The sequence below is a fragment of the Pseudomyrmex gracilis genome, unplaced genomic scaffold, assembly GCF_002006095.1.
Source record: "Pseudomyrmex gracilis isolate BER0280 unplaced genomic scaffold, ASM200609v1 scaffold_211, whole genome shotgun sequence".
NCBI classification, from domain to species: Eukaryota; Metazoa; Arthropoda; class Insecta; order Hymenoptera; family Formicidae; genus Pseudomyrmex; species Pseudomyrmex gracilis.
The window spans coordinates 81,741-107,968 of record NW_018020795.1 but is presented as its reverse complement, the minus strand read 5'-3'; the positions used below and the strand labels follow the sequence as shown (position 1 = coordinate 107,968).

Below are 26,228 nucleotides of genomic sequence, written 5' to 3'. Positions count from 1 at the left end.
AAGCAAGAAGATAAAAAAAAAAGAAAAAGAAAAATGTGCGAGCGATTCACGCGACATAGCGCTCGTAACGGCTTTTATTGCTAGCCGTTCATTAAACCGGGTTACTTTGCTCACGCGAGCGTATTGGATGAAGCAATTAAAGCACGCGCCGCGCTTCGAGATATAATTTATTTGCCGCGGAGTTACGTAAAGTTACACGCCCCGCGTCGCCTTCGCCTTCGCGCCCGTTAAGAACTTAATTGCGTTTACGCCACACTGACTCGGTCCGATATCGAGATGCGAACTGATTTAGAGTTCTTAACTCGCGATTGGTCATGCTACGAGGTGGAGCAGCACCGTTCAGGCGGGAAATTATTTACCTCGTGTGCGCGCGCTACAAGAGAGTGCGCGCAGATACGTGATATAGGTATAATACCTGTATAAATACATCAAAAGGTGTGGTACAATCTTGATAAGTACTTTTTCTCTTTTCAACTCAGCGGAAATATACAAAATATTGTCAGAGGCGTCGGTCTTTTTTTCTCTAGAATATATTTTATTTCCATTGAATAATAAAAGAAAATTAAACGGTATATTCCCGCGCTATTTATAGGACTTTTTAACTTCCTTGGACAACCTGGCGACATATGTAACGTAAGACTACTTTGTTTTTTCACAAGCACACATTTTACAAAGAATTGTTCCTGAATTTCGCACTTTTATCTTACTATCTCTAATGTAATTCTTTTATAACTTTTTCATTTTTTGCGACTGAAGAAGACTTATGTTGTCTGTCTTATCATTGTTGTTGTTAAAAGAAAATTAGCTGTGTGTTGGCTTCTAATTCAGAAATATATATAGATTAGAAATTTATACAACTAGAAATTAACATACACGTAATACAAGTTAGAAATTAACAATGCGGATCGTGAATCGTGCCTCATTTCGAGGCGTACATACATTTGACAAGGAAGGCAGTCCGCCGCTGGAGTAACGCAATTGGCATTGCGAGCAGTCCGACTGCATTTCCGGTTGCCGCTTGATATGGGTTGACTATGGCAGAATAAATTGGAATTCTCCAAGTAGTTAACTCGCTCTCTTGAGTTACATTGCCAAGGGAACCGTCCCGAAGCTATTGGGCGCACTTGCCAACTTCTTTTTTAGTTCGGTTATTGCCACTCACAGGTCGATGTAGCAAGCGATACGTAAAAACTACCCGCGGTTTAATCATTCTGCGGATGATGTGCGCGCGCGCGCGCGCGAGTTGCGAAGTGAATAAACCTGTGAACAAAAATCCGTAACGCGACTCTCTCATGTATATTTTATACGAAATATATATCCCACACTCACATCGTGAAGTTCTTTTAGTTTGCGAAATGTTAAACGAATTCGATTACAGATTAAAACACGATTTTAATTTCTTCTTCTCGAATTTGTATATTTTATGCACAGCGAAAAAAGAGCTCTTGCATAATTCATCAAGTTATTTAATATTCGAGGTACGCGAACACTTTGTGTAATTAAATCGTAAGACGTTGTAATTACACTTAAACAAATACTGGTGAAGGGTAATCGAGACGCGTCATTCTGCCAACGCGTAGGTTTCAAGCTTTAGCTTCAAGTTAGTAGCGCACGATAATTCCGCGATTTTCTTGAGAAACAGAGAAAGGGAGTTTCACGTTTTTAATTAAATAAAAACATCAGAGAAGATTTCTATTTTTATATCGAGACACAGTGCACGTGTCTGAATCGAATTCCAACATTGCGGCAACGCTTTTCAGACGAGCCTTTTAAACGATGACACCAGGAGCTCCGCAAGATTTTGCTCGCAAGAGTTTCGACGAGCTTTTCTCATCGAAGCGGGAAAGCTGTTACGTTTGGAGATTTTATCTCGTTCATTCTGATTTCCACGTGCGAACTATGGTCGAGGCTGGGCAATGTACGCGACGTTTTGCCGAAGTATGCAAAGTAACTTTTTCGGTTTGGGCCATAATTCACGATCGTTAATACAAGCAAAGAGATATTCTGCTTTAATAATTTTCTTCGAGATGTTTTTCTTTGTAATCAATACTCTGTTGAAGCGCGAGATCACATTTTAATTAATTTCTCATGCGCGAGTCATATCGTTCGAAATGAATCATTTTGAAATTATTCACTTTGTTGGAAGAGAAAAAGAGAGAGAGAGAGAGAAAGAGAAGACATGAAAATATACTAGACATATATCTAAAAATTCGAGAAACCAATATTCTTCATGTTATAATCAAAGTTGCACGATATGATGTAACTTCAATTGTATAAGAAATAAATTATAAAAACAAAAGTTTTATCCAAAACCACATATTTATATTTGTTTTCTATCCGGAATACATATTTACATTTATATTTTTGTAGTACGTATGTGTTTCCTGAACGCGATTGCAGACGTCCTGGCAGTAAGCGCGATCGAAATCGACGCGTTTGAATCGCACGTCGTCCATCCGAGGATAATGTTTTCCGCTGCTGTAAAAACGAAGCATTTCCACAAAGTTATGCACGACTGTTATTGAGTACACATCAGTGCGTGCGCGCATAACCGCTCATATAAAACCGCTTTTTACAACGGCGACTGTGGCGGGGCTATAAAGAGGTTCGTCGCGCGCGGCGTTCGAATTCGGTATATCCTCGTTCGATGCGATGCCAGCGGCTCCATTACGGTCGAACGGTATCACATAAATGCTGAAACTTTAACCAGTTCTCTCTCTTTCTCTTTGATGCGTGCAATCAGTTTCGGATCGCAACATTCCGATCTACACCATCAGCAATTTTATCAAATAATTGAAACGCGCGTGACTCGCGTTATCGGTACAACACACTTGTTCTCTTCGCGTATTTGACAATCTCCATCATCGATTTTACACAGTGACAGAAACATATTTAGAAACAAAATTCTGTTATTGTATTTATTTTATTTATTTTTTTTTTTTTTTTTTTCGTTTTAACAAAACCGAGGAGAACAAGCGAAAATCTCTCATGGAAAAAAAAAATGCACGAACATTGTCATTTCGATTGGTTGTTTTCTATAGAGAATTTGTGTAAAACTAGTAGATACTAGTTGTAGATAGTTTTGTACATACATATACATGTGTACATAAAATTTAGTGCCGTTTAAATAATTTCGAAATAGAATTACAATCTCTCAGTTTGCAATTTTTCGAAAAAAACTCACAAACAAAACAATAATCAATTATCAATATGTATCTAGAGAAGAGATCAAATTTGTCATGTGTACTTTAGTATTTTTAATTAAAGAAAAAGCTCTCTCATTTCTATATACGTTCACTTAGCTTTACGGTTTTAGGTTCCGCAAGTATGTTTCTTCATAATTATTCGATCGAATTTGATCGCATCGTTGCGGAACACGACTAGTATTCCGTCGATTTCCTCAACTTCCAGGATGCATCCGAGATGTAACGAAACGAAATGCGCGATCGGGAGAAAAAGAATCTCATATCCCAGTGTCTCCCAATTTAATTTACCTGCAAACCTCTTATGGAATCCAAGAAAAAGTTTTCGAGATCTAATCCTGTAAGAGCAAGAGAAAAAAAGAGAGAAAGAGAGAAAAAAATGTCATAAAGTTAAATTCAGAATATTGTGAAATGAAAATTAAAAGAAGAATTTATACATTAGTAAAATCTTTCAAGTACGCTTAATTAAACAACATTAAGTTGATACAAATAAAAGATTGAAAAATATTATTAAAAAAAAAAAAACACATGTTACACTAATTTATATACGCGTAGGTGTGTGTATATTTCCAAGTTTTTTCTCTTCCGTTTAATTATCAACCATACATTTTTAAACTGTTTTCAATGTGATGTTAGTTAATTAATTGCTGAAGCAGTTCTCTCGTGGAATTCTTAATTTTACGAAGTACTTACGTCTAGGAGAGAGCGTTGTCCAGGTTCAATCGGAATTGTGGTTCGACGGAGTAATCGGACAGAGGGACGAGGTGCACTCGAGGAAGAGGAAGAGTGGCCGGTGTGTCCAATGTATTCCACTAGCAGGAAATAAACGCGAGTTCTTCGGGACTTGCAAAACTCACCTCGAAGGGTATTCGCATTCGAGCGAAATGGCTAAGCTCATTTATGTGGGGCGACAAGTAGAGCAAGAAGATCGCTCGGTTTTCTCTCTTGCTTTGTGCAAGCAAAGCAGTTTTCATTCAAGTGCCTGGCGCATCGAAATTATTTATAGCTCTCTCATGAATAATTGGTCAAGACAGTAAATGAAGTATTTATACCTTTCTCTCTCTCTCTCTCTCTCTCTCTCTCTCTCTATTATAATTGCTCAAGAGAATAAATAAAGCAAATGAAAAAAAATAATAAAAAATGCTTTCTCTCTTTCTACGTGATGTGCAAATCATCACAACAAAACAGATGTAATTTATCACATCACGCTGTACATATCCGAAATTCAATCCACGGAAAATTGTTTGCTCGTTCACAAACATATCACAGAGAAGAGGAAAAAGATTCTCGTCTCACAGAAGAGATTACATTACACTGTCGCAAAAGAAATCATCATCTCGTTTTGCATGAGAAAATAGTAGTCTCAGATGTCACCGACGTGACTCGAATAAGATAAGCAGGTATAATATAACAATAGCATCGCCACATGCGTATCGTTCGTACATATACTTGTAGAATTCTGCACACACGGAATGATCAGAGAATATTTCACTTTTTCTCTCTTCCTCTCCCTTCCAGAGAGATTCTATTCGAGGTTTATAAACCAAAATAAAGAAGCAGCTAGCGAAGAGATATATTGATGTATCGTTGCATCTCGATCAATTACAATCTCGGATTACAATCCCGGTCGGAAAAATTGAGAGAGTTAAATTGAAATAAAATTGATATAAAATCGCAATTGAGCAAATAACGTTGCAGACGCGCAGAATCTCTTTAATTAAAGCTATTGAGCACTGAAGCTTGTAGTTTTTTCTGAATATGAAGTTTTGTGGGGAAAAAAACCATGATGCGCGCGCAGATATATACGATTATGATTTAAAGCGTGATCTTGTAATATTAGTAATAATTTCTGCACACACACACACACACACAAAGTACGTGCCCCTCAAATTCGGATATCGAACATATGTCGCACACGTTTATATCTGATAATTCTCGCAACTACGATCTATGCATCGCAGCCGGCGAACGATCCGGTAAAAGTAGTCTCGTTAAAACTTAATAAGTATCGTAAAACACGAAGGCGCACTGAAACTAATAAAATTACATTTCCATCGAACTTTTTATAAATCTCGTTATTTTATAAATTTTTTAATAAACAAAGATATTACGTACGAGGAGATAAATCGATATATGAGAGAGAGATGTTGATAAAAACTCGTATATATAAAAATAATATAATTTAATCTGTTACGCAAATTTTTGAGAACGTAAAACCTTTTACCGTTGCAATAAATCGACAAAAAATGACCAGATATATATACAATTTTTCGATTAACTTTTGAATTTATGAAAGAAGAAAACTTTTGCGGATGAAAAAATAAAAAAGGTAAAAATCTTTACTGAGAAAATATTTTTTCTTTCCTCACTCCAAATTTTCGATATTCGAAAATCAAATTTGTGCCGCAAACGTGCGTGCGGGTTTGCGCAGTCGAGACAATGGATAAAGTGTTTCTTTGCAAAGCTTTTCGTGACAGTTAACATCTTAATGCTTTCATGAAAGACAGCAAGACTTGAAGCTTCTAATGAGTACGTAACACACATAAAGAGAAGCTTGACAAAGTCGTTTTGCGGCGTAGTCGTTGAAAACGGTAGTTCGAGATGAGACGTGTATAAAAGACTACACAGCACAGAGAGAGAGAGAGAAAGAAAGAGAGAGAGAGAGAGAGAGAGAGAGAGAGAGAGAGAGAGAGAGAGAGAGAGAGAGAGAGCATATGTCAGCTGCGCTCATCAAAGACAGCAGAACAGCATTTAACTGATTATAAAGTGATATATATTTTAGCGCGATATAATGATAACATTCAGACAAGAGCTCTTATCTCGACTTGCGAGAGAGTGTGACATTATAAATATTGAAACGATGTATTCACAACTTGGACTATAATTAGCTCTAGCACATCTCAAATATGTACTAAAAGATGACATGAAATAATAATATTACATTTACTGTCTTATTTAATTGTGAAACTTAATTACCAAGATAATACAAAAATAATCAAGTAATATAAAAGAAGTAACATAAAAAACAAGCTTTTTAATTGAGAGACGCGCCAAGTCTCTTTTATCTTCGAAAAAAAAAATCAAATTTTCACGAGTTAATTGCTTATACGGTAGAGAAGCAATGTAATCGCCTAGATTGTGTCAAAAGTGCGATTCTCGATAAGGAAACGCTTCTCTTTTTCATGTTTAGCCGCACTTTGTAACACAAGTGCGGATAGAAAACTTACACACATAAAAAGAGTTCCTTGCACCTGTGATTGAAAAATTTTCACGAACACGTACGACACGTAGAAAAGTTGCTCTTGCGTGCAACAAGCTTGCGAAATTACTCAAGAGAGGATAGCTGCGCCGCGATTAATTCGCTAAGAGGTACGACGGTTGCTGCCACTTCGTGCGGAAGAGTGGTTCGAATCTTATGCCCGAATCGGCATTGACTGTTGGTATTCCGGAGAAATGGGCCAGACCCGTGGAGCAACGGCCGGCAATTCTGGAAGTGCGTTTATCTCTATCGCGACAATTTATCACCATAAATTCAAGAACGGCGCGAGGAAATAGCGTGACGATTTCGCGAACTACGGGCTACGCGTTACTCTAGATGACGCGGAGAATTCAGTTAAGCGATTCGTGAACTTCTTGGAATACCTCGAATTAGTCGTCCTCCGCACGACAGGTCCGCAACGACACGCGGAACGATGGGGAAAAAGAACGATGAAATAGGATTGTTGCTCGACGCGCGCGCGCGCGATGCGATTAGCATGCCACATTTATCGGACAGAATAAGAGAACTAAATATGTTCAGAAAATTGAAAAACTGACAGCAATATTTCGCGAAGAGACGGCGAAATCGCGCGCGAAGATGACCGAAATTTTCTGTACAAAAGCGGCTTATCATTATCATCTTTGGTTGCAGATTTTTTCAACCCTTTCTCATCATCGATGCGAAGACACTGTGTTACCTTTTTTTTTCTAGCTCTTCTTTGTATCTTTATTTTAATAGTTAATTTAAAAAAAAAAATATCAAGAAGAGAGAGGTTTTTAATAAGAGAACGGTGTTCGAGAGTGGATGTAAAAGTGATATATAAAATCCTTTTGTGTAAAAGAATCATTATTACAAAAATAATAAGTTCCTTGTCTAAAGAGAAATTATTGTTACTAAAATAATAATAGACTTAAAAATAACCTGGTTTGTATATCAAGCGGCGGTTGTTAAAATTTCGTCACCACCTACGTGATCACAATCTGAAACTGATCGAATTAATGTGTCTGTTATATAACGCGGGAGTATATTTTAATAGATCCCTCGTTGGAATCCGAGAAATGCACGTAAATCACGTTGGGATACGGTTTCTATCGTGCACGGGACTACGAGGCACGCCACGCGGAAGGCTCGAACCATTAACTCAGAAATATATAAGATCACGGAAGCATATCACGGAGAGTTGGAAAGTTATGCGATAGTGGCCGCTCACGAAGAGGTGCATACACCTCCGGCAAGTTAAATTACGCGGCGGATCTCCCCTCGACTTTTATATGTCGGCATTATATGAGAATTCTTTTATGCGCGAGCGTGAGACCCGCGCGGCGATATCGCTGCTGGTTAAATTCGTGATCACGAGACCCGAAGATGGATAGAGACTCTCGTCTGAAAGAGTTCCTATCCGACTCTCGATTTCCTGTACATTCGCCACGGACGTTTTTTGTAAATGGCCGTTTGGTTGGGCGCGCGTTATCCCCGTTTGTTCGCTCGCCGCGAAATGCGTTCTTTTGCGCACGATTGACCCAGAAATGATTTGCAATTTGTAAAATGTGCCAGACCGGTTGTACGTCGCGTTTAAACGTTACGTTTTCATCATCGCAAGCTGAATTCTGTTCGCCTATTATCGACGTGCAATTCAATCCAACGTGTATCTTTGCTCTTCGAAGTAGAGACCGTAATGCGACGCTCCCGGGAAGGGAGCGTTAATTAATATTTGATGACACAATATTGCCTGGTAATCGGCTCAACTACATTGCATAATGTATTAACGTAACGTTCTACGGTCCCTAAAACCATCCATTCATTATCGTTACGGCAGAAACGATGGACACGATGCGTGACGTTCCTTGGACATAAGGATCATCCTTTAATTGCTTGCGCGCGGTGTTACATCCTCACGTTTCACGCGCGAGAGTGCGCAGCTTGCGCGTCGCAATTTCTCGTTGTCCTTAATTTGCACAGAGCATAACTTTATGTAACGCGAGAAGTGATGAAGCACATCGAGCATTATTCACGACATTCTGCAGTACAAAAGTACTTGCTATGTAAACGACGTAACGAGCTATTTCTTACCGCTATTCGCTAAGCGCGAGTGAGGCAACACAGTGGATACTAATTAAGGTTTCTTTCGAGCTTGATTAACTCGGCAAATGTAATTGGTAGTGAGATATGCTTCAACTTGCTCAAACAATTTGTCTGCACTTTCTTCTTTGTTAACATTTATTTCCTCGCGACCAGATTTATCAGTCTTATTTTACGCAACGTACGAACTATATATATATATATATATATATATATATATATATATATATGTACGGACTTTATACGAGCGCGTTGCGCTCTAATAAGATCTTGAGAGAAATATGTGGAAAAAAAATTTAACCCTAATCCTGTAGACGATTTTTTTTAGGTATCCTGTAAATTCTAGACATTTATGTCTGCCGTGATGGTTTTATTGGTTAAAAACCTCTGTAAAAATTCACGGGGCTTTATTCTGTACTAAGAAAATAACATAAGTTTTGATATATATATATATATATATTTTTTTTTTTTTAGAAATTTATTGTTTAGAAAATCTTTTCACCAAATAGTTAATAAAATTTTCTCATTTTCAAGAATTGCTCGGAGAGTAATGTCCGGAGTTTACAGGGGACTAGAGTTAAAAATAAAAAAATTTGAGAATGAAAAAACCACTTTGCTATAAAATTGCGAAGTTATATTTGCTGTAAATAAAAACAACCGCGAATTCTTTTCGAGCAGCGCGTGCCGGATCATTTTTCGCACGAACAAGAAATTTTTATCACAAAGAGCGAGACGAAACAACCATCTCTTTATCATTACAAGATTTGTGACGTTGATGTATCAGCCCCGTCTGGTGTATACTCGCTTGAAAAGCTTGCTGCGAGCGCTTCTCTCATTTACATTAGCATCGCGATAGTATAAACGCGAATGTAACAAAGCTATTAGGGTAATTTCCTCGTTGCAGACTGCTTCATCAAATATAGCTCTGCATAAGCAAATGTAGAGACCGTCGAGTCATACCGTGGTAGAGCGGTTCGCGGATAATACACGTGTCTCCATTTACGCAAACGCCACTTTGTATCAGGCTTCTCACCTTGGCTTGTGAACTTCGCGAGATCTTATCTGTATCGACAAGATCGTTGGCTTTTCTAAGTCACGCTCGCACGTATTCCCACTTATATCCCTCGGCTCGTAGGAGTTTACCTTGTCTAAGTCTCCGGAGGCAGATTGCAGGATATTACTTCGCCGACTTCGTGATTCTACATCTACTCTCTCCTCCCCCTTGACACTCTCGCTCATGCTTCGCGCGCGTTTGTAATTCGTAAGTTTCAAGTTGAAAGGAACGCAAAGGTTTCATTTCGTTCCGGACGCTTCGTAGGCCGGTCTTGAAGTAGCGCGCGGCAGTTTCGCATTCTCTGATCCTGACGGCGGCGTTACACGTCAGGTCGGACGTTACAGATGGGCAATTAAAGTGTTACAACCTTACTTCCCATCTTCCCACGTTGGAGTGCTTAGCGTCGGCGGAATGCGCCATGCTCGAGTGTAACGAGGAACATCCTTTCTTTTCTCACATGACCCAGCGGTCTTATCAACAATTTAACTTGATCGATGCTAATGGAAAATGTAATTAAACATTCAAGATTGGGTGGATGCGCCTAACTGACCGAATCACCGCGCAGAAATAATTAACAAAACAAAAACTAATATTTACACACACGTTTTATCTTTCACTAAGAATTTGTAAAAACAAATCTCTGTTTTTTTATTTTTATTTGTGCAAAGAAATAGAAAATAGAACAGCAATAGAGAAATAGAAAATTAAAATAATATGTTTAACCTTGAAGAGACCTGTACAGAAAATTTGCAACCACAGATTGGCACATTATTATACACATGATTTCCTTACCTGTCCCTCGCTTGTTTCGCGCACAGCCGGCTGGTGAGCGCCCTGGATAGCACTTTCGCACACAAAATGATAGCCGGTATGCGCATCAGTCAGGTGTCATGACGTTCACCGGCAACAAGCGTGCAATTACTCGAAGAAATAGGAAAGCGTCTATCGGGCGTAAAATGCGAGGGGAAGTTTAAAGAGAAACGGCAGAGAGCGACCGTCTCGATTAGAGTGAGCGCGCGGTCCGCGTTTGCGCGCCAAATAAACGGTTAAATTATACATTGTTAAACGACGGACAGACTGAAACGGCGAGCGCGCGATGGAGTTGGTCTATTTTTGAAGGTGGCTGCGCGGAAGAAGAAAGCCCCTTGAATAAAACATATCTACCGGCGGGCATGTCCCGTAGTATCCCTCATCCCTTCGTCCTTTCTCCAGCACTCCACGTCTTCTTCCCCGCCTTCCTCTTTTTTCATCCGCTTTTCGTTTTGCCGTTAAAATATCCGTTTGTTCGTTTTTAGCGGGAGGTCATTTCGTGTGCTATTCCCGGGGTATTTGCAGTAATCATCCAGCGACCCGTGATCTCGGCGGTAATAAGGTAAACGTGTCGCACGCCCGGCAAACTTGGCGAATGAAGTTTATTATCGTGGTTGAGGAAGTGTCCAAGAGCCCCAAAAGTGTCATAGTCGTTAAGAGCCATAGCGCTACTCGCTGTACTTAACGTACGACACGGAAGATATACGCATTTAACATTCTTTACAAGCGCAAAAAAATGTGAACTTCCTGAAGCGTGAAATTAAATTTGGCGTGGGTAAACGTCCGATAACATCTGACGTTTGAAGGCCGAGTTCCCTTCAGAACGGAGGAGAGACGGTTTATTGATAATTTTGCAACTGCAAATTTTACGACACTTCAAAGAAACATGTGCGCAGCTCATATATATATATATATATATATATATATATATATCGATAAGAGTTTGTCGCCGAGAGTGTTAACACGTTCGATTTTTCTTGTTCTTATTTTTGTTTCAGGTTCCGACAGTAAACTGTCGGATATCGACAGACAGCCCTACACAACGTTGCTGTATAGCAACGGGCCTGGTTACAAACACCCGCGAAATATTATTCGGGAGGCAGGAAAGGATTCTATTCAGGTAAGGGATGGTCCATTCTCATTTCCGTACCTGTGGAAGGTAGTCCGTCAATGTTTATTGGATCGGAGAATGATCGAGTGGCGAAATCGAGGCCACGCTTGAAAATCCATCACGTGCCAACGGCTGTGTGTTCCATTGCGGAGAACAGTCTATACCAAATAATTCCAACTGCATACCTCGAAACGTTTCCTCGAACACTCCGAAATATCACGTTCGATATGCGCTACGGCAGGTTTTAATCATTTCATTGAAAAAACTGAAAACCCGACTTTTTCGGTTTATACGTGTGAAGTAAATTTAATCTACAACGTGTGTCTCTTAGAACACGCGCGCGAGCGCGCGCGTATTTAAATTTGCATCGAACAAATTATTGACGCAGATTGAACGAAGGTTTTAAACGTTCACGTGATTTTGTATATTGTATACTGAATAGTTTTTAAAGAAAAATCACAAGTTGCGATATTAGAATATTCTCCGCTTAAAGTAGATATGACGATGTAAATGTACTTCAATTAAAAACTTCCGGTCACCATCGGTATTATTATTTTCTTCATAACGAAAAATAATATGATATTCTTCTATCTTTTTTTTATTTCTGTTCGATGAGACCGTATTGTTAAAAATTAGAACGTGCGCTTAATGAATTTTCAAAGAGATTGCAAGCGGAATGAAAGTGTAGCTGGTCACGAAAAAGATAGGACGGAAAGACTTCAGCAAACAACACTGTTGGTTGGTGCAGTTTGTTCTTTATCAGGTTTTATTTATATTGCTTGTATTTATTTACAGCAATTATTTCTATCTTTCTCTCTGTCTCTCTCCTTCTCTCTTTTTACATATATATATCCGCCTCTGTCGTTAATCTTTCTCTCTCTCTATCTCTCTCCCACTGACATAGCTTCGTGAGAATCTGTATTTATTCTTTCGATTGCGTTGTGTTACATCGCGCGGACATATATTATAAATGTGTGTATTCGCACACTGCCGCGCACTTCCGTGTCGTTTGTACGGTCACGTATTTACACGGAGATTTTGAATTTATATTAATCCGTAAACACAATATTTTGCCGCGTATTTTATCAGATATCCGCATCGGCGAAAAAATTTTTATTTCATTCCCGGTATTTACAACCTATCGGGAGATATTCGCGCATCCGCCGGTTATTTATGCCACGGAAATATTTGACAATGCTCTGCGGATCGAGCTTCGTACGTCGCGGGTCGCGGCGCACGAAGTGGATCATCATTCCCCGTGTGTGTGCGTGTGCTTTTATTCGCGCTCCGTTTTACATTATCATGCCAAACACGTGCGTGCGGTAATTTAGTCCCTGATACGACGGGTGTTAACTTTAGCAAATTTTACGTGCGAATTCTGCGCGCCGCGCGTGAATGACTGCGATTTTCACTACCTCATTTGAACACAATGCAAACGCATCATCACCATGTGTAAAATTAATGTAACAAAGAGCGTATAGTAGCTTGTGTACACATACATATATATGTTAATGTGAACTATTATACGCGGACGAATCGATAGTTCCTTTTCAAATGTCAATCACTTTTCGCAAGCGAACGTATCTTTTGTTCAACGTATAAGAGAGATACGAAGTTGAATTTCCGATCTGAAGTATGAAAACACAAATCGCGCAATTTTAGTTTTTTAACGCAATTTAAAACACTTTTAATGAGAAAAAATTGTTCAAGATATTTAAATATCAAACAGAAACAAAAGAAAGAGTTGTGTGTGAGTGAGAGAGCACAATAATGAATCATTTTTCCATTAACTCCGTCGAAACGTCTGTTCAACTAAGATAAAAAAAAAAAAAAAAAAAAAAAAAAAAGAACGCGCGCTATTTCTCATATACTCGGCACAATCGGACTCTCGTTATCGCATATCTGCGATATTAAAAATCTAATTCGTCGGGGGGATTACAAAGTAGCAATTCGCGCAATCTTCTTTGGTCGCGGTGCTCGGAATGCATCGAGAAAATGCGTTCCGAAGTTATATAAAGGTATCATCTGGCGGTGACTCTCGAGCATGATTATTCAATTTCTCGAAATGCTCCGTCAGAGTGAATCGTCATAAGCAGCAGAAGATAGACGGGGAGAAGAAACTGATTAAAATCTGGATGGCTGTTCGAGCGATAAATTGCGACCTGACTCATCTCGTCATTTCATTCACGTGATCGTCACGCGGAATCAGAAATCTCACATTTAAAATTAAAGCAGAGTAATTGTTATCGCAAATCTGTATAACATATAATTACACATGTATATATTTATTCGAAAACATGTCGAATAAAATATCACTAAATATAATTATTACATATTAATATACTTATTAATATGTACTAATAACTATTAATGTTATACATATTAATTACACATCAATTTTCTAAATGTTTTGACTACATTGTTCCGGTGTAATTGCATCTGATATATTGTTTATTATTTATATCTTGCATTTATATTTTATCCGAATTGTTTGACATTTTGTTCGTAAACTTTTTGCGGCGTATGAAAATTCACTTGTTCATCGTTTACGAACGGTTTTTACGAAATTCTTTTTTTTTTTTTTTTTTTTTTTAGAACATGCAAAACCCATAAAAATATCTGGATTTCATTTCAAGTTACGTGCTGTTGTAGTGCGTATTTGTAAAAACGTTTGCTTGTTTTGCTCTTATTCGCTTTGGTGCTCGAAAAAAGTGAATTTTATCGTAAACTTCTCGTTTTTACCATTATACGTGCGGTTATGCAGAATATACGTATAATGCAAGCGCAAATACGTACGGCGGATGCATATTTCGGGGTGCTTAGGATAGTATCGTATAATACTGGTACGCGATACACGATAGTATCGCATAGCCTTCGAGTAGTGCAGTTGTTGCATCTCCGCGAAACTATCATGTAAACGTAAATTTGCGAATCGATATCGCACGGACACAAGAAGCGGTCATATTTTACATAAAACGATCGCTCTCAGTTTACAAGAATATGATTTACATAGTGAATGTCAGGTATGCATTAAGAGCGTAAATCTGGATCTACGAACTGGCATTAACAGCGGAGCTCATGACCGTAATACGTACACCACTACCGTGGTAAATGTGTACACGGCGATGCCAAAGTAAACAGCGACCTAATTTCCGATCGAAATTGTTTATTCTGGGAATATTTACGGGGCGACCCGGGACCGCGCCGTCCATCTTTATAAACCTTCGTACATAAATAAAATGTTGATCTAAAGTTTTAATCGAATCGACATTTTAAGATAAACGCGATTGTCAATGTTTTTAAGAAGCGAATGTATCCAAAACCGATGGCGAACGTTTGTGTAGATGCGTAATATAAACGGCAGTTGCATTTTCAATTTTGCTGACAGACCAATTCTCACAAAATAAAATATCTGATGATCCCGATGTTAATTCTGAAACATTTCGCGTAGCTTTTATTCCGAGCGATGTAAAAAATCAGGGAAGAACACGTTTGTTTTAAATAAAAAACATTGCGCCGAAGAGAGTTGCTGCTTACCCAGATTTCATATTTTATACGTAACGTATATGTTATAGTAAAAAAAACAAAACAAAAACAAAAACAAAAAAGCGGATAGAGCACATTATTACTTTCCTCTCGGTGATTTACTTCTGCAATTACACGCCAACGAGTTAATGCCTCAGATATCTAGGACGAATTAAACATCGTGCCGAGATGATATCGAGCTATTTAGTAGATGTCGCGCAGCGCGAGCTCTTTTTTTCTTTTTTTTTTTTGTCCCTCGTGCAATACAGAGCGCGCGAATTAATGAGAATTCTTCAGCTTCGATAACTCAGCGATTCGCGTTGTGTCATTTTTTTTTCTCCTCTCGCATTATGTGTACTTCTGCATTCTTGAAGCGCAAAGTAGTACAAATCTGTTCCACTCTACATGACTGATTTTTACCCGGCTCGCAATTCACCCCCGCATGAAATATCCGCTTCTCGCAAGATATCTTAAAGCAACCCTTCTCAACTTCAATGGCGTAGTCCGAAGAGTTTCTGCTCCACTTTCTTTTATTTTTATACCAGACGAAGGGTTGGATATTAAAGAAAAGAAGGTTAAAACGCGCGTGTGTACGTGTGTGTGTGTGTGTGTATAAATGTAGAAAAAAATTCAAACTCTTAGCGCGTAAGTTTAATGGATGTTGAGAAAAAGTTCAAGAGGTATAAAATGATATAATTGACATGTGTATTTTTTTTCTTCTTTTTCTTTATGTTAAAAACGAGACAAGTACGCGCAAAAAGACACACGGCTTGGATAAGTTGAAGAATCTAATCTCTTTCCGCACCGCCGGAGGGGGATTAAAGATTCCTTTCGTAAATTCCGCGACTGTCGTCATTATTATCTTTTTCATATCTGATTTTCCGGTTTTGTCTCGATATAAAAACGCTAAATAGCCTGGTACTATTCTATACGTTTTCTGCTGGGAATAGTTTTGCAAAGAGAGAGAAAGAGAATTGAAAAAGAGAGAAAGAGAAAAGAGAATAACTTGCCTCGCTATATCTCGGGCTTTTGCATTATCCAATAGAAACACTATTCAAGCTCGGAATGTACCGATGGTGGATAACGCAAACCTCCTCTTACGATACTTAACGCTCTTCTGACAGACCGTAATTCTTTAAGACGCCATTTCCCAGTTACATCCCGCTCCGGACAAATCCGCGTAGCAAGGACGCTTCCTTGCACGGTATTATTGCCGCTGGGACGATTTCTCTCGGGAAGGACGCGTGGATCTGGAAGATGGGCTGGATTTTCATCTGTTTATTTGTGGAATATATACATACACACACATATGTTACTGCTTTAATGCTGTTACTCTGGGAATGTATGAATTCCAAACTTTAATGCGTTTTTTATTGAAAAAAAACCATTGAAGCAAAAATATATGATAATTATTCGCGTTTAGCTGTTTATTTTATAAAAATGTAATATCGCAGATTGATATTAGTGAGATAATTTCAAGTCAAATTGTTTTTAACAATTAAAAAATCTTAGGCTCTGAAGGTTTCAAATTGTTTTTGCTCGAAGAAACGCATTCGAATTCTTTGTTATTTTTCCTAAAATGCAGCGAAGATGGCGAATACATCCCCTTATATTTTGCAAGAATACTTACGGAATTATTGATATTTTCTTTTCAATGTGTATGTGTGTGTGTGTGTGTGTATGTATGTATGTATGTATGTATGTATGTGTGTGTTGACTCTCTTCGTCGCACGAATAGTTTGCTTCCGATCGCAGATAGAGATTCCGCTATTTGAAAAGGAATGTTGAATGCAAAACATTAAATCACAAGTATCAGAAATGTTTCTACTCAAAATAACAGAATCCAAGTGCTTCTACACACCTTGCATTTTTATTACACAAAGAGCGAGGAGGAAAACAAATTGCGTTCTTCCGTTCGGATTTACGATACTTGCATAAATAAAGCGAAGTTTTTCTTTCGCGACGCCTACGGGAAACGCGATCGTAGATCGGTTACGCGTTTTCGACGGATCATAACCTTCTTTGCATCAAACTTGACAAAAGTTTTATTCGCGAATATCGGGATATAAATTCGCCGGGGAGAAATAAAAGAGAGAGAGAGAGAGAGAGATAGATAGATAGATAGAATGGACCTCTTTCACATCGCCATTCTCGCCACTCCACCCGCATTCCCAGCACTCGTTGTCTTTCCTTACGCGGACGTAGAGCCTCTTTTTTCACCCTCATTGCGCAAAACCACTTCTTCCCGGGTCAACCACACCACTTCGGGACGTGCTGTGGCCTTTCATCAGATCGTCGGGGAGGCGAGATCGCGGCAAGGGGTTTCACGAGGTGTTTCAACGAGAAAGAAATATTGTGAGAAAATTCCTCTTTTGCCGCAGAACAGCGCGCTTCATTTGAGCCGCGGGCGAAAATAAAAATGCAAGGGAAATCTACGTTTGGTGACGTTGGTTAAAACTCATGGCAGATGTTCTTTCGTACGGCGACCGCTGTAATTTCTTTCTCATTTTCTTCTACCAGTGGTTTCTGTCTATATTTTTTTACGATATAGAAACGAATTTTAACAAAGATTCCAAAGAAGTATTTATTATCATCTGAATCCGTTATGCAAGTTGTTTTTTAATACATTTGTGCAAAATTTATATACAATGAAAATACACAGATGCGCACGCACGCACAAGAAACGAAATAAAGTGAAAATTAAGACGGTGTTAAATTAAGACTATTCTTTCATTATTCAGAAAACAATTAGTTTTTTTTTTTTTTTTTGCTCGCGGAATGCGCACAATACAATTTCACCTCAGAAAGACACGTTCTCTTTCTTCGCGGAACGAGAATTTAATTTAGAAACAGACACTTAATCAAAGACTTTTTTTTATATTTTTTTCTGCTAGCTTGTTTCTTTATTTGCCGTAATAGACTGGTGTGAAGTACAAAACTTGTACGTATTTCGCACGCAACTTTGATTGCACTCGTAAAAGACGGCATATATTGTTACATATTCTTCCTAAACATAAATGTTACCACCGCGCGAGTATATTTTTCCGGAAAAGTAACGCGCTTTTGTTACATGTGCGCGCGCGAACTTATACGAGCATCGCGTGTTATATACGCGAGTTCCCGTGTCAATTTGACGTTATTAAAAAATAAAAACCTCTGTTTCAATTTACATTTACATAAAATGTCGTGAAAAGTTTCGTTGCCGTTTCATTACCGCTGTATTCCATATACGGTCGCAGTTATAAAACCAACCTCGATTCATTAAAAAATAATGCTCCGTTTCCCAGCAATCTACAGACTAGTATTCTCGCTTATATATATATACTCCGGAAACGGAGAACGTCTTTAACGCCTCTTCGACATTTAAAATGGAATTTTTTTTCCACCGTTTTCTTGCGCAATTTATTGCTCGCTTTAAAATGTAAAATGTACAAAACGCGGTTTTAACAAACTCCTTGTTGCAGAATATCTTTTTTATCTTATTGAAATGATATTATGAATATTTTTCTTTCTTTAATATATAAATCAGTATTTAAAATATAAGTGTTACGCGCGCGACGTTCACATCTTTTTCTGACACGAGATAAAAAGTTTAATTCATCAGGTTATTATGTACATTACGGAAATATGGATAAAACTTTCCATTCTTCGTAAACGAGCATTTAATAAAACTCAGTTTTGATCTGATAATTAATTACTTTAGTCTGTTATTGCGAGATTTATACAATAATTTATAACATTGATTAAATTTAACTGTTCGCGTTAAAATCAGATTTAATTTAGTAATTCATCATATAAGAGATCTCTGTCATAAATTAATTCACGTATAATAATCTGAAAATAATAGAACAATGTTCATATTATTGTATTGGTGTTTATTCATACATATATATGTTTATTTTTATTATATTTTTACATTCGATTTTCTTCGCGTCTGTCGACATGTCAATTTCAATTCCGCTTCCTGCGAATTCCTCCGAAAGCCTTTGTCTGGCCTTTAACCCACGCGGTTCGAAAACGATAATCGCACCTGTATCGGCTATGATTACAGACGGCGGGGGTGCCGCGGGCGTGGGCGACGCACGGGGGCGAAGATGTGCCGGTATTCGCCATCGGGCCCCTCGCGAGCGTCCTGTTCTCCGGCAGCGTCGACCAGAGCTACATACCGCACGCGATCGCCTACGCCGCCTGCCTGGCTCATCACGCCAGCCGTTGCTCCCGGGATACGAACAGCATCAACGGCAGCGACACAATGAACGCCGCGCCGATAAGCTGTCCCTCGGCGGAGCCCAACAGCGCGGCGATATCCAGCGACGTGATGAACGACCAGGCGCGGAATCCACCCACGAAATCCGCCGCTGGTCCTTCCAGCAGCCGCTCGTCGGCCGACAACGGTCTGCCGCAGTTGCTGCCGCTACTACTGATGTCCCTCGTTCTGCTAACTCCCCGGTATCCCCTCGAAAGGACGAGTTAATGCGTCTCTCCTCTCTTCCGCGTGTCTGCTAGGTGAAGTGGTAGGCTCTTCTCTTCTCTGTTTCGGCGTGAACGCCGAAGGTACATGACAGCAGGAGAAGCCGCCCGGAAATGCTCCCAATCTGACACGCGGATGCGTAATAACGGTCGATGGAGAGACCGCAGTGTAAATTTGACGGGGTGACTGGAGTTCGATAGTTTCGAACGAGTAGTGATCGCTGCTGCTGCTGTTGCTGCATCTCTCGGTCTCCCTGTTAAATGGATCGTTTACCAAGCAAACGTCACGCTTCGGAGAGAGGTAAAAAGATAATGCAAGTGGCGCGAGATAGCGCAACAACAACGGTCTTTCGATAAAAACGGTGCTTCGATTTTGCAACCGATTGACTGCAACTCAACTCGTTGTTTCCTTTAATTAAAACAAGTGTAAGTCTCTCGTTTTGTAAGAGTCGCTAAATAAATGAACGACCGCTAATTGAGAGATGTTCCATGCATGACTGCTATACGTGATATTGACGGGAGAACAAAGTGATGTGCGCGCGGCAAGAGCATCGTTCCTTAATCCTCTCATGCATTTTCGGTCTCGCGTTTCAGGAGACGATGCTCCTTACCTCGTGTAATAATTTAATTGACACAAAGTTCTTGTGTTTGAGATCGTTCGTAGGTTCTGCAAACTTCCCTCTAATGAGTGAAGCTCTTACAATGAGGAATTTCAATAAGGAGATTGAAGGCGCGCGTAGTTCTCGTTATTGGAACGCTCAAACGTTGCGAGAGAGAGAGAGAGAGAGGGAGAGAGATCAGTGTCCCCTGATGAGGTTTTCGGAAGAAAAAAACCAGTTTAATTTTGCCTTTGATCGTATTGGCGCTTGGTCCTTTGAAATATAATCGTCGGTATATCGTAACCGAAATGTTTTTCGGCGATCTCTCTCGTATAAGTTTGCGAGGGACAAGAGGTTTCTTGCGGTTACTTTTTTTTCTTCTGGCTGAAACAATTTCTTGCATGGGAGGATTAAACGTTTATCGAATTAATTCGTGCCTCGACACCGCGACTTGTGTTTCGGAATTATTGCTTTTTCTTGCGTCCCCAACTTCGTCTGACAAATAAGATCGAGTCGAATAAACAAAAACAACTGAAAATTCTACTAAATTTCGTACTTGAAGACAAAATCTCAAACTTTTGAATGACACGACGCGCTCTTGATGCAAGTGGCGTTCTTTGCAAAAAGAAGCGGAACGGAGAATTATAATTTTCACGTAATTGCAATTAATTAATTAACTTGCAAACGAAAGCGCAATAATTCTGACACCTTTACGCGTATCCCAAAAGTCTCGTCGACTATACTATGATACGAAACAGTTACGCAATTCACGAAAGCACATTTCAGTGAGAAATTTCCTGCCGTGAGGTAGCACGTTACAACGAACTGAGCGATAACGCGACCTAGCGGAACTGGTAGACTATCCAGCGGGCAGGATCATAATAATAATACATAAAGCAGAACCGTGTCAGAGTCTCTCCTGTAGTAAATTGTAAATATGTTAATGCTATAAAAGCGGATAATATGTAAATGTTTCCCGGGACACGCGTCGAAGATAAAGTAAAGTGTGTATGTAATTTAATCATCGAGAACTACTCATCATTAGCTTATATTATATTATTGTTGACACGCTTGTATGTTGTACATATGTTTTACTACGTGCACTATATACGTCAAAATTGGATCGGAAATATTTAAACGACATGCAGACAGATGTATACTTTTGTTGTCGATAAATTTATTTTCCATTACATTGTTACAGATCGATTGAGAGAAAAGTTAGCGTGAAGTGAATTTTTTGTACTTCACTTGCACTCACATGTCATTTTATGTCTCTTTTTTTATCTCAAGCCGCTCGTAACGTAGATATTGCATTTTTCTCAGAAGCAACGTTGAATTGACAAGAATTGATATGAAATTTTGCTTTACTACACACGCTGCGCATGTGTGTGTGTAAATGTACGTGTGTGTGTGTGTGTGTATGTCTATGTTTTGTATGTGTGTTCTGTGATTAAGTCGAAGCAGCAAGCTGTCGCGCGTTAAGTTTTCAAATTCTAGTTCTTTTGATTACTATAATCGAATAATCCGCCAGCATCTGTGTTTTGAATTTGAAGTTCATTTGTGTAATGTATATATATATATATAACAATATATATTGCGCTACGTGAGAGAGAACCGAGATCTACCGGGCGAGAGATTCATGTATTTGTGACTGGTATCGAGGGAATTGCAGCGCTACAAGCAGCGCTGTGAGTCCCTTTGCCACTCAATTCTCCAGGATCCGTTCTCTCTCCCTCCCCCTCTCTCTCTTTCTCTCACACAAGAAGAAGCGTTTTCGAGTCCGAGGCGTTTCCATTTTCACTTTTGATGAGGCCGTACGAATTTTATATCCGAAACGCTTTTGCGTCGTGCAATGCTCGCGAAACAAGTCGTGATTTGCCTTTTACGCGTTTAATCTCGCTTTTGATTTACAGCCGCCGGCAAATTGGCGAGCTAATTGCGCCGACAGATTGCTGGTTTAGCTCTTCCTGTCGCGCGCTTACGAAGTTAAATCGTGTATAAAAATAGGGGGAAAAAGAAGTATAAAAAGCGCGCTTTATTTAGAAAATTAGGGAACGGTCAGCGAATGAATATGCGAGATAATATCTGGATTTCGAGTTTTTTTAAATTTTTGTATATTCACGGTTTACATTTGCGTGATTTTTATCCTTTAACTAATTTGTCTGCGATATAATTACACATAATTAACTTTGATTTATAATCTGCCGTGCTTTCGAAGACGTACAATTGCAACATATTAATTTTGGACTTATTAGTTCTATTTTATCGAGCACAAGTTGTCTCGTTAAAATGCATCAGTAAAATTAGCAACCGAGCACGTATGAAAAAAAAAAAAAAAAAAAAAACTAAAACCTGCGAGATACATTTCCGTGCGTCGGGTAATACCGGTCCTACGTTACGAACAGTTTCATGTGCGACCGAACATTTACGATTTTCTGCACACGCGCGCGCGTGCAAGAGAGAGAGAGAGAGAGAGAGAGCCTTTGATTTACAGTCTTTTGTACAGTGGGAAAGATATTGCGAAATGTTGCATTTACCATTTCCTTTCTTCCGCGTTCGGATACAGATTTAACAAGAATCTTGCAACGCGAGAATAAAAATGCCATTATTTGTTTGTTAAAAATAGCACGTCTGTTTTATACGGAATATGGAAAAGAGCAAGAGATGTTTTCTAAGGACGCGCGTGTACACGAATAATACTTTATATTTCTCTCGATTTACACGGATTTCGCTGTCATCTCTCCTCACACCCTTCTTCCTATTTCCTTCCCCTTCTCCTCCTCGAAACGTCAGTCGTGTATCTCGTAGAGAGATGAAGTTGTGTAGCGCAATGTAACGTAATATGTTAACAAACAACAAAATCGAGATGTGAAAAGAGTCGAGCGACGATAAAGGAGAGGGAGCTTGTGCGGAAACAACAAATTTCTCCTCCGATGTACATCGTCTCGTGTCGGGACGCAATGTCGCCTTTACGATCGCGCGGTGACTGCGGCATAAAAAGCGCGAGCGCGAGCGACCGTGCCACGCGTAAATTCTCTCTTCGCGAGTGCATCGCGCGCGGCCTCAGTTTGTAGATAGACAGCCGTAAAACAGTTATACCGCCTAAGGACAACGAATGACCGAGCGTGTTTCTCCGCTGTGTATATTCCAAAACGAACGGAATTTATCCGCCGCCGCCGCCCGGCTTGTTATTCCGCGATGCGAACGACCGGGAGATTTGCGCGCGACGAATACGCGCGATTACGTCGGTTTTCATAGCCTCGGTTCTGGGCTTTTAATTGCGAACGAAGCCGACATGAAATAAGAAATAGACGGTTGGTAAACTGGAGAAACTGTACTGCCACAACGCCGCTTTATCCTATTACGAGAACCGCAGCGGGCTTGGTTGGAATACGAATCGTTGTATTATTGTGAAGATATATTTTATAAGATGGAGAGGAGAGACGGTGTTTTCTTGTCAATATAGCGAGATAATCTTTCTCCTTGAAGTAGCTTTTTCTTAAAACGCGAGAATACCGAAGCAACGACCGAGTAAAAAGATATTCAAATTTGATAAATTGCGCATCAAAAATGCAAAGTAACAACACAGTTTTATTTATCGAATTATTTTTATTTTTATATTTTATTTTCTGCCAAATAACACACACACACACGCACACAGCATTACTGTTTATAAATCTAATTTTATTATAAATATAACATTGAAATGTCAAAAGTTAAGCACATTATATATTTTAGAATAAAAAAATGAATTATTATATTTTATATAATACAAAATAAATGTACACGTAAAATTTATTCTTTTTCAAAATTTTCCTAATAACACGTTGCATAAAATTATTAAATTATGTGTGTGTAAATTAAGGAGATGTTTTAGTCTATATATTTTTAAATATATCTTTTTCAACACACGTATAAAATAAAAATGTGAAAAATACAAAAGTCATATAGCTTCTATTTGGTTGAGCAAAGCTTGCTTTTTTTTTCGCACACGTTTCAAGCATGTAATAATTACAAATAAGCAAAAACGTTGCAGCTTTTCCAGGCATTCGATAGCTTACAATACGTGACTGCTATTTGAATACAAGATATATTGATATTATTGAATAACAAGCGACTTATCGATCGATAGTTGTACCGTTCAACGGCACGTTATGCAAACTCGAACGTGAGAGGAGAGTGGTCGTAACGAGCGTGAAAAGAACAAAAACGTTTTACCGGCAAGACATACGAAATGAAGGCACTTGCGAATAGCGTTGCATCTTGTTAAATGCTCCGTACAATTCGACTCTAAATTCCTCTGACTCGCATTTGCGCCGTTTAAAACTGAAGTAGAAGTTTAATCTAGGAAATTGCTAACAAGTGCGTATTTTAGTTGTTCTCTGTTCTACGTTAAGTTGCGAATTACGAATAATTTAAACTTTAAATCGGGGCAATGCAGAACCGCACTTACTGCGAAGTTGTCACAGTTATATGCTGTAACAACGTTATGCTGTTACAACGTATCGTTCTCGACTACTTACATGTACGAAATCGTAAAAGATCTCGATGATGCAGCGGAGAATGTACTATATGCGTTAATGCAGAAAGGGATTTCTCTACGCGGAGCTGAGCGAAAATGTGTTTTAATAATCTTTGTATTATACACGCACCGCGTATTTTGGTAATAATGTTTTGTTATCGCGTTAAAATGTTTTATTAACATTTAAACGCATACGCGATGTAATGTGTTATAAGTATTAATGAATTTAGTACGATCACAATTTTACATAATTACAATGCGTAAATTTCATCTCTCGTGGTTGATAACTCCCCCTCATTACGACCGTTATAATTTTAACGGGAAATAAATGAAAATCCATTAACGCGTAAATCTGAAAATGTTTCATCACGAACGTGTGACGTGTGCGGACGTCAGCGTTCAAGCCGAGCTTACATTTTACGGAACTTACGTTTGAATAGAAATATTTAGCGATTGCGATGTGAATCATGTGAGACCAAAAATTTACGAGACAAGGAAAAAAAACGATACTACTTTACCGATCTATATATTTCTGTAAAGAATGTCAACATAATTATTACGAATGTAATTTATTATATTATATAGATATCTGTATACTATTGTTTCATAAGAAAAAAGATTCAAAAACATACGCTGACAGATGTGTTTCGTCAATTTCCTGTTGTTCTACTCATATAAGGACCACAGGGGAAGAACTTGATAAGCTAATTTTTATTTTCCGTTTTTGACGTTATTTGGTAGTTGTAAAATGGAATATTTTAATTATCCAAAGTGCGAGAAAAGGAAATTTTTGATAGATTCCGAAATATAAACATTTTTATAAAACATGTAACACAAAAATACATATACGTTTCGAACTTTAAAATCGCCCTTCTCTAAGAAAATGCGACTTATCAAGTTCTTCTTGTGTGATCTTCATATGCATATTCCGTATCCTTCTCACATTTGTGTCAAAAAAACAAAATGTATAAATCCTTTCTTTTCCTTTAAAAAAAATTTACAAAAAACAATAAAATAGACTTTCTACTAACATATTATCAATCTCTCATTTGATTTTATACACAGAAAAGTAGACTTAAAATAATTAAATATTATACAAAAGAAATCCTATATAAAAAAAGTCATTTGGACCGAGAAGTGCGCGTTTTGATATCGAATGTATCTCATCTATTGTTGCCTCTTTTCCGTATTGCCGATTGGTGGGTTGATCAAGTCGAATCGAATCGGTAAGATCGAGAGAATAAATAATGAAAAGCGATTTTGAGACAGTTCGTCGTATATGTAGAGAAAATTAAAAACGTAACTAAAGTTACATGACAGGAAAGAGTAGAAAAACAACACGTGAAAATAACGTGACTGTAATTTATATTATATATACATTAAATAATACATATTATACATATAATTTATTATATATTTATAATATTATACTTTATATTGTATTATATGTATTATATACCTACTACAGTAATGTCACTGACCTCCGCCGCGCGGCCTTGGCGGGGTCATTGACTTCGACCGCGCGGCCTTGGCGGGGTCATTGACTTCGACCGCGCGGCCTTGGCGGGGTCACTGACCTCGGCCGCGCGGCCTTGG

At 38.6% G+C, this 26,228-nt stretch overlaps 1 protein-coding gene across 1 annotated transcript in view; it reads left to right on the top strand.

Moving 5' to 3' along the window:
• The window catches only part of LOC109858527 (alkaline phosphatase-like), a 172,988-nt gene extending 149,227 nt beyond the window's left edge, over positions 1-23,761 (top strand). Inside the window, exons 8-9 of the mRNA XM_020435882.1 lie at positions 11,404-11,525; positions 19,093-23,761. Of these exons, the coding sequence (XP_020291471.1) occupies positions 11,404-11,525; positions 19,093-19,515 (545 nt within the window). The 3' untranslated portion in view covers positions 19,516-23,761. The remainder of the gene's footprint in view (positions 1-11,403; positions 11,526-19,092) is intronic.
• Positions 23,762-26,228: the final 2,467 nt, after the last annotated feature.